This window comes from Equus przewalskii, chromosome 27, assembly GCF_037783145.1.
Source record: "Equus przewalskii isolate Varuska chromosome 27, EquPr2, whole genome shotgun sequence".
NCBI classification, from domain to species: domain Eukaryota; kingdom Metazoa; phylum Chordata; class Mammalia; order Perissodactyla; family Equidae; genus Equus; species Equus przewalskii.
The window spans coordinates 23,518,057-23,533,934 of NC_091857.1; the positions used below are offsets into that span (position 1 = coordinate 23,518,057).

Genomic DNA, 15,878 nt, shown 5'->3' on the forward strand with positions numbered 1-15,878 from the left:
CTAGAACAGCAACTTCCCAGAGCAAGAAAGCTCATTTCAGAAAGGACTCTGAGTGGAATGGGTCATTTTTCTTCTCTTACTCACAACTATATTGCTACTCTACTGTAGGGCACACAAGTGTTTGCTCTCTCTGACCTTTTCTCTAAACTTCCATCATTCCAGAAACATCGTCCATCTAGTTGAAAAGAAAACCTTTGCTTAGTCTCGGAGAGGTGAGGGGTGGGCACAGGATCAGCACTGGGGAAGTATTTATGCTAATGCTTTTATGCAAGGTAATAATAAGTGTAAAGGAGATGGCCAATGACTCTCTGAGGAGAGAAGGAACACACATACTTGGGCTGAAAAAGTGTTCAATGATCAACATCAACTTCATAGTTGTGATATTGTACTAGAGATGGGGAAAACTGGGTGAAGACTATCCAGGGTATCTTTGTATTAATTTTTTCCCTGAATGTGAATCTACAAGTATCTCCAAAAAATGAAAAAACAAAAATCCCACATTAAAAAACATAAAACACGAATGTTGGTAGTTCAGTTTGCCTTCGAATTCTAATCTTGTCTATTTCCTTGAATCTCTTACTGTTTCAGAGTAATTCCTCCAAAGGGCTACAAATCTCAATTTGAGAACCCTTCCTTTAAATTCATTTCTAGCAATGAGAAGTTACCGGGAAATCTATCCAATCAAGATCTTAACAAAGTAAGAGTTTTTAACGCATTGAGTCTTGAAATATGATTAGATTCAGAGAAAAAGAAATCTCAAGAAATTTTAAATGCTTCTTTACATTTTCTTTACAAAAAATCTTTACATTTTAATTTTTCTGAATAGAAAAATTCCTTCCTAATCTACAGAAATCACTAAAAAAGTTCAGTGCGAAGTGTTTCATATTAATTACTATAATCATTCAGTGGAAAATTATTTACAATATCACCCAATCAATGTAGAGCATGTAAAGTTAGACCTTATATAACTGTAACCCCAAACAGAATTCATCTGAAAATTAAAACTGCATTTTCTTCCTCAATTCTCGTCTACAAAACTCAAACAATGAATGAAAGGACTAACATTTTAAAACCATTTGCTAAATCTATTTTTTGAATTCCAATCCACTTTTGTTTCTATTCAAAGTAAATGTTACATATAATAACGAAGGAGGAAATTTGCCCAGAATAATAGAAGCAGGTATATCTCTCAAAGAGAATGTTTAAAATTAGACAGAAACATAGGCACAGGCTTACATGGACATCGAAGGAATGCTAATCTTTGTTTATTCATATTTAATTCCTAAACTTTTAAGATCACAGTTAGGGTTCCTAATATTCATCTCGCTGAATTCTGCTAGTGGAAAGGCTTATTTCTTCTTTTATAAAGCTCTAGGCACCCTTCAAAATGAAAGACCAGGTAATAAACTGAAACACTAGTGTACACGAAGCAGTGTCAAAGAGTTTATGTGCCTAAAAACAAGCTCTATGCATTTTATATCCTTGTAGGTTAGGCCCTTGCTGCAATTTCTGCTGGTTTTAACACTAAATTCCATTTTCTAAAAATCAATATTGTACAAATACATTTTAGAAGCAAAGCTAGTTCTGCCTACACTATATAAAATGATTATGCAATTCACTGTTCCAAAAATAATGCTTAACCACAAAAAATTAACTCTGAATCGATGTCAAATTGTAGCAAGTCTTTTGTGGATGACCAAAGTTAGAAAGCTAATTTTACATTTTTTTAAAAGATTTAGCATGAAGACAGCTGTGCAAGTGGCAACTAGGATGGGGAGGAAATCCCCACTTTCAAACGTACAGTAATTATAACGCCTTCTTAAAAAGCTAAGTTAACAGATTAGCAAACGATTAGCTCTTAATAAAGCACTAAGGAATAATTTTAGAATAATGTGAACCTTTGATTATGATTTCATGTTTAATAATTGAATTTCAATTATTCTCAGCCTATAGGGATGTATGTAAAATAAAACTTCGGACTACATAGAATGCATAAATTTTAAACTTACAAATTTTGAGAAAGCAACCATTTGAATAGTCAAACTAAATTATCAAACTAGAGAGTTATTTATAGAAAATTAGGAAGCGTCTACTCTGATTTTGTAAAAAAAAATCTTTGAAGCATAATTTCTCTATATACTGCAAGGATATATGCTCAATTAAATTTCATAAGTAGTACAAATATACCTACTCTCTTTGAGTTAAAAATTACATATCTTGCAATTTTTAAGTAAGTAGAAATGATAAATATAAGAAGATAAATATAGTTTGACCTTGTAATAAATTACCTGTTTAATGTTAACAGTAAAATAAAATAAAAACAAGGACAGAAGTATTACAATCTACTAACTATACTTATCTTCAATATTTCAAATAATTGTTGATTTATCTGCCTAATCATTTAGTCCATTAATAATGATAACGGTTGACCTCAATGCAGTTTATAGTAACTTTCCTTTTCAGCCTGATTAAAATAATTGCTGCAATTCTAAATATGACTACTGTATAGAGAGAAATTTGATGAGCCTCAGTTATAGAATTGATCTTGTATTCTGCTGAAGAATAAGTAGACAATTTGTGCGATTCTTATAGATGAAAATTTTAAAAAGTCAACATAGTAGGAAATATTTTTTAAGAATGCATTTTTCACAACAACAGATACATGTACTTTTAATGGAAAAGAGAATTCATAATGTGCTTGCAAATATTAGCAAGCAGTCATCAAAAAACATGTCTAATAGAAAATTACTCTGATCAGGGCAATAAATGACCAGATATTTATTACCTAGTAATCATATTTTACTAAATAGAGGCATGCAAAATTAGGCAAGCAAGCTCGAACTAAAATGTTAATGACAAATTTCACTTAAGTCCCAAATATGGGTTGAAATATATAAACAAATGATGAGAACAGCTGTGCATGCTTATGAAATCACTGACTCAGTATGAAATGACGGGTGCTAATTTGTCACGGAAGTCTCTAGAAGATATCTGCAGTTGGCTAGCCTTTTACCGAATTGTGTTGATTCTCTAAGGCTATCCAATACATCTGTCATTCCAATTATAGCTGACCTGATTCTCACATCTCTCCATGATGAAAGACTATTTATAAAATGCCACCTGAAGGAGATCTAACTGTAAAATATTTAGACTCATCAGTACAGTTGTGTTGGTGGTGCTGGTGAGCATTCACAAAAGGGGGCTAGTATGACTTTTCCGGATGCCTTTGTTTCCTGTTGCTGATGGGAATAACCTTGTTTTTCACTAAGCCATGTGGTTAGCCTGAAGTGCAATACTCTATTTCAAGAGGTACTCAACTCTGAATAAGACAAGATGTCATGTCCTTTGTTGGAAATAAGAGGAAGTAATTTTTGTTATTGACTCTGAGGCAGGGTGTGGTGGGAAACTGGTTGCCTCCAGAAAAACGAAAAAAGAAAATACTCTGACTTATAGCGCTTGCCAATTTCCATGGTGTAAATACTCCCACCATGGTATTTCAAGCTTCCAATGGTCATGGCTCACAAAACTCCTCAATACTTTAACAGTCAGCCTTCACAGGCTAACAGGAATCAGCAACACCACACCAATGAGAGAAAATAGGGGCACAAGTGGAACTAGGAACAATTACATAGATAGGGAAATTGTAAGAGTTTTCCAAGTTGCAACTTGAGAGTTGAATTTTTTACAAAATTATTCACTGAGTAGACATATCAGGATTCTTTCACACTTGGTGACATTTGATAATATATTAAGAATACCACCATCATGGATAAGGATGGTTTTCCCTTTCAGTTTTTTACTCTGTCTCAATCTCTGAAATTTGCACAGTATGGGGGGCATGAAATGCTACTAGAGAAGACTCTTCAAAGTGCAATCCATGGACCAGTAGGGCCAGCATCACGTGGAACTCAGGACCCACTCCAGACCTACCGTTTCAGAATCCGTGTTTACCAAGTGCCTTGGGGGTGACATGAACAGGCATGAATGTTTGAGAAGCACCATGATCAACCATATCTTTTATGTACAGTTGAAGTATCAAAAGTAGATATATAAGATTCAATCATTTTCCAAAAGGACAAGGGAAAGGATTAGTAAAAAGTTGCATAGGTTTTGGCTTATTAAAAGAAGTGCACATATATTTGAGAAAGGAGGGATATAACATACTTTAGTAGAGTTGTAAGATTCAAGTATATATATCTCAAAACTCAATCTTAAGAAATTATCTACACATATTTCTTTTTCTCAGAAGTTCTGTGTTAAGTGACATTAAAGTCACTTCAATACTTCTGCCTTAAATCCAATACCAATATAATAATTTTCTCACGGTACCCAGCAGGAAAGACTGGGCAGCCTCCAGCTGAGAACATCAGTGCCCCTGGTTGCTACACGGATGCGAACCACCATTTGCTGTTTTATAACAGTGTACCAGGGAAAAGTGAGTTTCTTTTGGAAGAATGAAAAAAAAAACTTAAAAGGCACAGTTTCCTCCATCTCTCACTGCCTATCTGGCAAATACGCATATGCAATATTTAAAAAATAAAAATTGTATGCTGATTTGTCTCTAATCAGCTATGAGACTACATTACACAACTCATCAGATAACTGTTTTTATCTTACTAAATGAGAATTTATCAACTTTATTTCAGCTTATGTTTTATCTCACTTATTCTTTTCAAATAAAATATTCACCGGTGCAAAGCACTTAGTTAGGTGTTACAGCTGACACTGAGATGAGACACAGCATTGTAGGGGTTATTTCTCTGCTCATATATTTAAAGCTGGACATCACTGTAGATCCCAATGTCATAGCCCACTGGTTTGCAACCAGAGAGATTCTGCCTCCATCCCTTCCCAGGGCACATCTAGTGATGACTACAGACATTTTTGGTTGTCACAACTGGGGGCTGCTACTGGGGATAGAGGCCAGGGATCCTGCTTAACATCCTACAATGAACAGTACAGACCCCACAACAAAGAACAGTCCGGCCAAAACATTAATAATGCTGAGGTTGAGAAATCTGCCATCGCCCAAGCAAACACCAGAGGGATTCATGTTGCATTTTAGTAATTTTGCCCACTCATGAGATTGAGGCTACAATGTGGCAGTCACCAACACGTCAGAAATCCTGGGTAACAAACAGTATTAAACTCCAGAATAGATATAATCATGAGAGTTGGCCAACGAAGTCTTTCTCTGCTTCTATCATGAAACATCGGGAACTTAAAAGTCACACACAAGCAACATGAAATTTCTGTCCATATCCTGTATCATTTTCATATTATCTCAAAAATTATATCCAATAAGAACATATATAAATTTGAGAGCTAACCCCATCCTCATAGTTAAACACCTGAACAGGCTTGCCATTATAAACTAAGTAGAGTGCGCCTCTAACAATTCTTCCATTTACTCCTTTTACCATTTTGAGAGTCTCTTTAATTCTTAAAATTTGGGGTGCTTCTGTCTTGAAGGCTGAGGAGTTTTCTTGAACGTCATTTTTATATGACCCCCCAGTTTTTTGTTTTTGAAGATTGGCTCTGAACTAACATCTGTTGCCAATCTTCCTCTTTTTTTTTTTTCCCTCCCCAAAGCTCCAGTACATAGTTATATATCCTAGCTGTAGGTCATTCCAGTTCTTTTATGTTGGATGCCACCACAGTGTGGCTTAATAAGCGGTGTGTAGGTCCGGGCCCAGAATCTGAACCAGCAAACCCCAGGCCACCAAAGCAGAGCACATGAACTTAACCACTCGGCTATGGGGCCGGCCCCAAAGATGAATTTTTAGGAGGGAAAAATGGCTGAAGGCTGAGAGAAAGAATTAGGTTGTAATTCGCCCTGCTTAAAATCTCCAGAAAGCATTTTTCTACAAAGCAACTAAAGGTTACCATTAAAATCCACAACTCTGTTACTGCCCAAGGAATCTGAGCCTCTACTCAGTTAGACATATGTGTTAGCTCAAAAGCCATGCTCATGAAAACGACATGCATGTTTCAATGAACGGTCTCTCATTTGCTGGACTTCTTGTATTAGTTTTGATTTTTTCTTAATTGCAAACTTTGTGTTGTGTAGATGCATACAATTGTTGTGTCGGAGGCATTTGTGTCTGAGGGATTTTTTGAACAGCATCTAATTTGGGAAAAAACATGAGAAGAATTAGTATTTTTTTAAAAAAATTTCTGCCTTTTAAGTTGGACTTAAAATGTTTTTTATTTTTAATAAATGTAGACATAATTGTATTAAAATACCTTTAGTTGGTAATTCCCGCTATTCTAACATGGAATAAAAGTACCGTGACAGAAATCAGACAGTGTAGAAATGGAAGAGGAAAAGTAACTACGAACTGCTAGCCGTGTAAAATTTCAAGCAAATGAAGTTAAAAAATATAATTTTCCATGCGGCAATGCAGATCTTTGTGAATACACTAAACTATCAAATTCTATATTTTCTGTTATGCAAATTGTATCTCAATAAATTTGCTACTAAAAAGTAGAAAATTATATATGTATATACACACACACAATCTTTTGTATGGCTATTCCTCATTCTCACTTTTTAAGCAAGCTAACTATCCGACTGGGCTTCCTAAATTGATATGGTTAAATTACATGGAAAGAAGCTTGTCAGTGCCATGTTTCACTCTGCCTCTATCAAAATGGATATCAAATACCTCAAAATCAAAGGCTGCTGTGCCATGGGGCACAAAATAACGGGCTGCCACACGTCACATCTATGCCCAGTGCTGACACTGGTTCTCTCGACATTCTACATTCTGGTCCAGGAACAGGTGTGGATCTCATTTGTCCTTAGTCATAACACAGAGGTAAAGGCTGGCCTGAAAGGGCAGAGCCATCATTACTCTGCTCTGTTCCCAAACACTCCATGGAGCTTTACTGTCATTGTGGGGCAGTGTGCTGCTATGAGAGCTCCAACAAAAGTACGTGAGTACCTTTTCATGTTTGCAGCAAGTTCACAGTTGTCCCCAAACTTTGTGAAAGGTTAAATACGAATGATAAATAAGAATCCAATTAGTCAGTTACAGGATACCTTGTAAGTATCACATCCATTACAGACAGGTAACAGTGGAGACATGAGAATTAGGCCAGGCTTTGTTTCCTCTACCCTTGAGATCAATACAAGCCCTCTGATATATTTATGATACTTGCTGTCATTCTATTTGGTGCTCCATTAACTGATAAATCCCTACTCTCATTTAAAAATCACTCAAATGCCAACTTCTCGGCAAAGCCTTATTTGAAACACTTGTCTTCAGGCTGAGCCCTTTCCATCCTTGGTGGGGACAACGTTCCTTCCCAGGCAGGTCAGAAAGAAGCTGTGCAGGTTTGGCCAGAAGCAACCTGACCGAGCCACCATATTCATATCCCTGTGCCCCCAGCAACCATTGCAATGGCCAGCACCTAGGAGTGCCTGGGTGATGCTGGTGGAATGTACAGCAGTAAATCACATGGTGCTTCTCCCAGATTAATGGTTACCAGAGGGAGGAGAACCGTAATTTAATTCTGCTGCGTTCAGTCAACTAGCCCAAGGCAAGCAACATGTAGATGAAAATTTAGCTTCATCATCATATGGGATGCTTACGGAGCCACCTACGTCAGTGTCTCTGTCCATTTAACAGATGAACTTCGAAGAGGATCAAAATACCAGCAGGAAATGAAACACTATGTTGAAATGCAGTGGCATTTAATACTACCTTGGTTCAATTTTCAGCCAGACATGAAATTTAACTGTAGGTATTTTAATATACAGATATTCACAAAAAATATTTTAATCAAGAAACCAAGTTTAAGCTGTTTTTTATTCTTAGCATATGTCTATATGTATCAGCTCTATTATACCAACAGAAATGGATATGTCTCATTTAGGCTTTTTATCATTAAAAAGACAGGCTTTTGGCTTTCCTAATTAGTAAACATTAATTCTCTGGAGGATCAGAATGATACTTGTAACCATGGCAATGACAGCAGCTTAGGTTAACTGAGTACTTACTGTCCACCAGGAACGGTGTTCAGTGTTTCCCATCGATTACTTCATTTAATCTTCACAAAATGATTAAAATGAGGTGGGTATTACTAAACTCTATTTTTATAGAGGGATGGAAGGCAACTTAAAGGTTATTTGATTGATACAATACTACATAGTAGGCTGTAGAGCCCGGAGTTGACTCTGCGCAGGCAGCCTGTGCTTGTTAAACAAACTGAACACTTGCAACGTGCCAGGTATTATATGGTAAATGCTGAACATGGATCATCTAAAGCAATTCGTACAGCCAACACACTTCATATCAGCATCTTTACTACACACATGAAAAAACAGACTCACCAAGATTATTTAACTGGCCCAAGGACATAAAATTATTAAAAATTCTCTCAAACACTTTACTAGTCTGCCTCTAACCATAATAAAACTACATTAATGAAATTAATGTCGTACGGTAGGTAGTATCTGAAATATAAAAAACTTCCTAGTATTTTTATAATGATCAATATCCAAGGTTTTCTATAAAGGCCCAAATAGTGAATATTTTCAGCTTTGCAGGCCATATGGTGACTCTCGCAACTACGCAATTCTGCCTCCGTAGCATGAGAGCAGCCACAGACAATAGGTAAATAAATGGGATTGGCGGTGTCCTAATAAAACTTTTTGATTAGAAAACAGGTGACAGGCCATATTTGGCCCATGGTCCAGTCTGCCAATCCCTGATCATTATTATTATTAAGACTTCTAACATTGAGGAAATGTTCACTGTGAAATAATAATAAGATCAATATATGCCTATAGCAAAGGAATGCACATTTATAAGGGAGCACAGGTTAAATGGAAATAGCATGTATTTAGCAACAAAAGGAAAAGGAAAATTTGATATTAGTGTCATAGAAATACCCTGGTCCGTGCAGGTCCAAATTCTCACCAGTTACCAGCTTTGTGATTGTGGGCAATTAAAAAAAAATTTCTCTAATCTTAGTTGCCTTGGCTTTAAATGGGGAAGTAAAATTTCTACCTCATAGCAAAGCTACAAGGATTAAAGATAAAACCACCGCCCTAAAGAGCAAGGAAAGTGGGGATCCTGAAAACACAAGGATTTCAGCCCAACACAGGAACAGCTAACTCCCCATTACACCTTCCACAGCAGCAGAACGCCTAGCAATTAGCAGGGGAACAATGAATATTTCCTGAAGAAATGAGCATAAGGAAAAAATCCAGAATTACTCTGGATGCACCCAACAGGCTAGACTAAATCAAGGATTATGTCATTTATTGAAATACCCATGTTTAATCAGAGTTTAAGAACTCATGGTTGAGTCAGAAATTACCCTGATATCTTGGGTTTATGAAGTGTAATCCCTTCTGAAATCACAGAAAATTAGGAGCAAGTGTCTAAAATACTATTGTTTTACTCAAATTGGTATTGATTTATTCCTCTAGATCAATATCTAAGTTTTTCTTAATTACCCAAAACAATAAATCTTAAAGCCAAATAGATGTTGCAGTGTGCTCACATTTAAATAATACCTTTCTCCTCTGGAATCAGTAACACAGAACTGGTATCTTCCACTTTAATACCATTGATTCTAAAACAAAATGGCTGAAAGTTTTATGACCATGCTGAAATGTCCTATATTTTTCTTCCGTCTGCCTACTACTTTCAAATTTTAACAGGCTACAAAAGTATTGAGGTTTTTTATGAAATGCATTAAGGATTCGTGTTTGTAGCAATATGTTGGTAATGAAGAAACAATTTTCTTATTAAGTATGGTTGTAAATTACATTTTCTCTCAGGCACTGAAACATTAACATTGAAAACTAGATTATAAGTCTCTTTTCAATATCTCTTCTTTGCAAGTCTCTTCTCATTTTTATTTTCAGCACAAGAGCCAGCTACTTGTAATGAGAGTTTTACAAAGTTAGCAATCACCTCTGGCACTGCCATCGCTCTTCATTCATCAGAGAAGAACCATAACTCATCTTCTACAACCAGAGATGTGGAGGGAATGTAGCTCACTCCTTTAATGTTACCATCTAAAACTTCTACTTCTTTCTTGGAATTAGCGAGAACACAGCAAACTCTCTGACGTGGACACAATATATCATGTTTCTTCTCTTATGCCTCTTTGTCCAGAAAGACTTGCCTCAATTATAGCTTTTGTCCATTTCCAGAGTCTTATATGGGATAGATGGGTTCCCATTAAGGGTTCTTCCATTTCTGGTATTTTTAGTTGGTCCCTCTAAATGACCAGGTATTTTGCTTTTAGAAGCTCACTTTTATTGCTCTTCTTGCCACCAACATTATTAACTTGTCATCTTTTAAGACTAGCTTCTTTTCTTTATCTCTATGCTGGAGATCTTTTTTTTAAATTCTCTTTTAATTGCCTTTGTCTTTCTATAGAAAATACTATAATATATATGACCCTCTATATTCTTAGTATCTAATAATGCTACACTTAGAGAAAGACTGAAGCAGAAAGAACTGGACTTATTCAGAACATAACAAGACCATATTATCTCAAGAGAATTCTGTCTTGGTCTGGAATACGGGCATGGAGTTTATGTGACATTCTCTCATTGTACTGCCTAAATTATGTCACTCTCGGTTTTCTTATCTCCTTAATCGCAAGATCATCAAACCAAAATCTCTTCATTGTTTCTACCAGAAAAATCCTCAGCACACAGTAGGTCCTGAATTGACTACCCTCAGCTAATGGTCATACTTGTCAGCCTGCCATTGAAGGTTTCCACATTTTAGTCCCAACCTAATTTCCTGTAACTCTCTTAAGTAAGATTATTTGCTCTTGTTTAAGTCAGATTGATTTTATCTCCTAAACATGCCATGTACCTTCCCATGGCACCAAATTTCTTTTGCTATGCTGAATGACTCTAAAGTACGCTGTAGCACAATCCATTGGCAGACCCACCACTAGCCCCTTCACTTCTAGTTCAAATGCCATCTCTTCCATAGGTCCTTCTCTGCTCAATCTCTTACTCCGTGAAGTAGGCTCTGAGCTTGTACTTTACAACACAAGTCACATTGTGTATCTTTGACTTCCTCCTGATTTGAACATCCATGAGGGTCAGCTATCCTCTGTGCTCTCATCAGATGGTCCACTGAGTCTAGCAAAATGGCTTGTACCAAACAGGTTCTCCAAAAACGAATGTCGAATAAGTGGATGTTAATTATTACGTAAATAGCTATCTTGATGGAGATCACAAGAACATCAGTCCCACCACAGAATACTAACTGCTGTAATTTGTAGTCACATATATTTTATGTTTCCAGAAAAATCTGTCTTTCTCTGCTAGGAATATGGAAGTCAACAAGTTCACTTAGCCAGATCTGCCACAAATGGTCCTAAGAAGCACAGGAAAAACACCTGGGAAAGGATGTCTCGGATATTTGAAAAACAGTGGTTCAACCAAAACAAGCATTTACTTAAATGTGTATCTACTTACATAAGCACTACTGCGCTAAATTGAATAAGCTGTCATTAATAGGGAAGGATAAAGGTAAACAATCCATCTTGTACTACATATTCTTTTCAAAAAGAATATATGATGCTTTCAATGGATTTTAAGCTAACTCTGAGTGTTCAATTCAGAATAATGTCAGTTTTAAAAGCTTCAAGTTAAAGAAATGCAAAACCTCAAAAACACTATGTTAAGTGAAAAAAGCTAGACACAAAAGATCAATTATTTCACTTATATTAAATGTCCAGAAAAGGCAAATGTGTAGAAATATAAAGTATATTAGTTGTTGCTTGGGGCTGGCGGTGAAAACAAGGATCAACCGTGAATGGGTGTAAGGGATCTTACTGGCATGATGAAAATGCTCTAAGATTGGCTTATGGTAGTGGTTGCGCAATTTGGTGTATTTATTAAAGCCAGTGAATTATATATTTATTCGATTAAAACAAGTGAATTTTATATGTAAATTATACCTCAATAAAGTTATAAAAAATGCAATGAAGGGAAGAAGATACTAGCGTGATCATTAGGAATCTACTTGAGGCAGAGAAAGTAACCCATTTTAAGCTCCAATTTAACCACAGAGCTGAAATCATTCTACCTTAATAAAAAGTGAGAGGAAGACTTACAATGTTGTAACATTTGTGGATAGACTTTAAAAACTCAATAACTCCATCCACATTCATTCAATCTAATTCTAGGACCACCTTTTACTATTTGTAAAACAAATGCATACCTTTAAGAAAGGCAACCCAACAATTCGCTAGCTCCTATAACATTTGGCTGTTTAATGTCAACCGAATGCTTGCGTTTTTATCTCACGGAGACTAAAAGAAAGTCCTTCAGCTCACAACGTTCTCAACAGAGGAATTAATTAAACAGAAAAAGAAAGTCTTAAGTCTAACCCTACATGTACCTCTCAAAGAAGGCACTGTCACCTCCCCCAAGAAAATAACATAAAGATACAAGTCATCCAAGTTAAAGTCCATGGCAAAAAATAATGTGCTAACTCACCAAATATCCTTCTTCTTTTTTAATAAAACCTAATTGCAACTACTCACTCAACTAAGATTTATTGAAAACTTTGTATAAGCCAGGCACTCTGAATGACACTAAGTAAAATCCAGTCTTTGCCTCAAGGAATTCATAGTCTAGGTGGTGAAAGAGGCAAGAGATGATGGAGTGCAAGAAACACCCATGGTGGGGGTGAGGGGGCGGGGATACTAAAGAGGTCACCTAAGTTGGCCTTTGTTCAGTGACATGGTAACTGGTTTGGTGGAGTTTTGCAGAACAAGCTGGGGTTTGCCAGCAGCATACACAAGATACAGAATAGACTGTATAATCAGGATTTCACGTGGTTTGAAATGAATTGTTGGATTGTTTGTTAAACTGCAGAGTTCAACAACCATGAGAAGACTTGTTATTTTGAATTTTTACTTTTGTTTGGGGAAGGCAGTGGTGCTAAGCTGGATAGAAATGCCAAATACTGGTAAGATGCCTTCCTTTTCCCTGAGAAAGCAAACAGTGGGTTACCTCGGACCACCTCTTCCACAGACTCTGTGGTGGTGGTTGTGGTCGTGGCAATGCTGGTGGTTCTCTCTGTGGCCTCCTCATAGGGTTCCTCAGCCTCTTCCTCTACCTCATCACCGTCCTCATCGTCCTCGTCATCCTCGGCTTCTTCTTCCTCCACATCAGCCACATCCTCCTCCTCTGCTACTTCCACTACTTTGTCTTCACTGGAGCAGGAAATAGAAATAACAGTAACGGTCATTTAAACAATTTTAGGACAGGGAAAAAAAATTACTGACAAAGAATTTTGTAAATTCAAGAGAGAACATGGCCTTGAATTAAAAACACACACAAGGCTTGAAGCCAGCAGGTCAACATATGAATCCCAGCACCTTTTACCCTCGGGCACAACTCCTCCTAGTTTAGGCAGTTGCAAAAAGAGGATACCATGATTCCAACTATATGACATCCTGGAAAAGGTAAAATCATGGGGACTACAAAAAGCCCAATGGTTGGTAGGGGTTCAGGGTGAGGAAGGACGGAATGACAAGGCAGAGTACAGTGGATTTTTAGGGCAGTGAAATTACTCTGTAAGATACTGTAATGGTGGATACACAGCACCGTGCATTCGTCAAAGCCAACAGAACTATCAACGCAAAAAGTGAACTCTAACTTAAACTATAAACTTTAGTTAATACTAATACATCAATACTGGATCAAATGTATCAGACTAATGCAAAATGTTAACAACAGAGGAAATGGGGGAGAGGGGACAGAAATGGGGGAGAAGGGAGTTCTCTGTACTTCCCACTCAAATTTTCTGTGAACTGAAAACTGCTCTAAAAAAAACGAAATCTATTAAATAGGTGGGGAGGGGAGGATACCAAAATGGAGTTTATTGTATTATGGGGATGATTTCTTATAATGTATGTGAAAATACCACACAGTATCTGCATAGCAGATACTCAATAACAATAAGTGGAAACTGGTTCAAACACTGCTACTGAAAGTTTAAACTGGAAATAGAGTGGAGAGAAGAAATTGGCTTAAATAAGTCTGCAATACCCAGCAATCAGGGATGCCTATGAAATTACACGGTTGTGCTCTCTACTCTTGCTAATTGTGTAAGTTTTGTAGAGTATCTGGTATTTCAGTGGTTCTCAAATTTCAGCGAGTATCAGAATCACCTGGAAGGTTTATTAAAACACAGATCACCAGGCACCACCCCCAGAGTTTCTGAATCAGCGAGTGTGGGATGGGCCCTGAGAATATGAATTTCTAACAAGTTCCCAGGTGATGCCAATGCTGGTGGTCAGGGGACAACATTCTGAGAACCACGCAGTATGCAATACTGAGAATAATGGTAACAGATAGCCAGTGAGTCACAGTATAATTGGGAAGGGGATCAGAAATAATATTTATGACATTAAATATGTATATACTTATGCACAGGGCTGAGTAATAAATCAGCAAATCTGGATGGCAAAAGAAAGGCATGTCTGGAACAAAATTACAAAGTCCCAGTAAGATATCCTTGTGCAAATCATGTACCTGCCAGCGCAGACATGGTCGAGAGCATCTGAAGGATGATAAACGAAGATAAGAATGTCAGCGTTAAATAGTGAAAGTGTATCACACGCCATGTGGCCATATAGGAGAAATAAATGTTACATCTTTGATCAGATTACAAAACCAATACAGAAGAAAGATCCAGATGCGGTGGAGGATTTCAAATCACCAGAGCACCTGCCCCAGGCCTTATTGGACAAGAAGCACCACAGGAGTAAGACTGAGGCTGCCATGTTGACATTTAAATTTCCCAGAAAAAAGACACAGCAGAGGAGAATTATTACCCAAGGGCTGATTCTTGCCTATTAGGAAAAGCACATTGTTGGGAACAGGCATAGAAACCTGGAGAGTTTGTGTCAGACACAACCTGAGGCCTGGAATGCTAGTGTGAGTTCAACATTGTATAGGAGATCAGATGTCAAACATATCAGGGAAAGAAAATAGGTTTCCATGGTCTAGCAAGACAGGAAGGAAGATGGTAAAAGGCTTTCAGAAACTGAAACTCTGCCAGGACAGCCACAAATAATTTTTCTGAGGGCGAAAAAGGAAAAGATATATAAAGACATGAATCTAGCACTAGATGGAATTCCCTTATTAGCTCAGAACTTAAAGGACTTTTATATATAAAACGTCTATAAAAATATGTATGACCCCAGAAAGAATGACTTTCTAATTCTGATTAAATATGAGACAAGGGATAATAAATGAACACATCCAAAAAAGTTGAAGCACGTGGCCAAAGAATAAGGAGAAACTTATTAAGCAGAATAACATTAATACAAACTTATTAGTGTGTTAATAAACGAAGTGTTAATAGAGAGAAGGTCCTAACCAGTTATTTTAACATTTCCACAAGACCATGAATAGGTAAGAAGAGGAAGAGAAAACTGGCATTGACAATCAGATGGCATAAGGCTTCATGTGCTTAGCCATAAACGGCGTGCAGTCACTGACTTCTTGACTGACTGAATTCCCGCACAAAAGTCTACTACTTTAGGCAACATTTCAAAAGAATCCTAAATTTAATAGGTGCTCAGATGGCCCCAACTTTACCCGGTATGCTTCCTCTTTATTCTTCTATAGAATCTTGATGTTGTAGTACTAGAGAAGAAAGATAACTGATGCATGTCACTAGTCAGTTCACTGTGTTTGAGCTCTCTTCTGCATTGAATCAAATCATAGGCACCAACACTGTTTAGTTCTCCTAATTAAGTGGTAAATCCAGGGAGAAAAATCAAGTCAAACCAATATTCTCCTTAAACCATGAAGTGTGCATGCTGTCTTGGAGCACGAATGGAGGGACAGGGTCCAAGTATGTGATCCA

At 37.0% G+C, this 15,878-nt stretch overlaps 1 protein-coding gene across 7 annotated transcripts in view; it reads right to left on the reverse strand.

Annotated features, from left to right (window-relative positions):
- APP (amyloid beta precursor protein) overlaps window positions 1-15,878 on the reverse strand; it is a 254,045-nt gene that overhangs the window by 101,521 nt on the left and 136,646 nt on the right. For all 7 annotated transcript variants that reach the window (XM_008514152.2, XM_008514150.2, XM_008514149.2 and 4 more), the window contains exon 6: window positions 13,010-13,212. In XM_008514152.2, coding sequence (XP_008512374.1) covers window positions 13,010-13,212 — 203 coding nt within the window. The remainder of the gene's footprint in view (window positions 1-13,009; window positions 13,213-15,878) is intronic.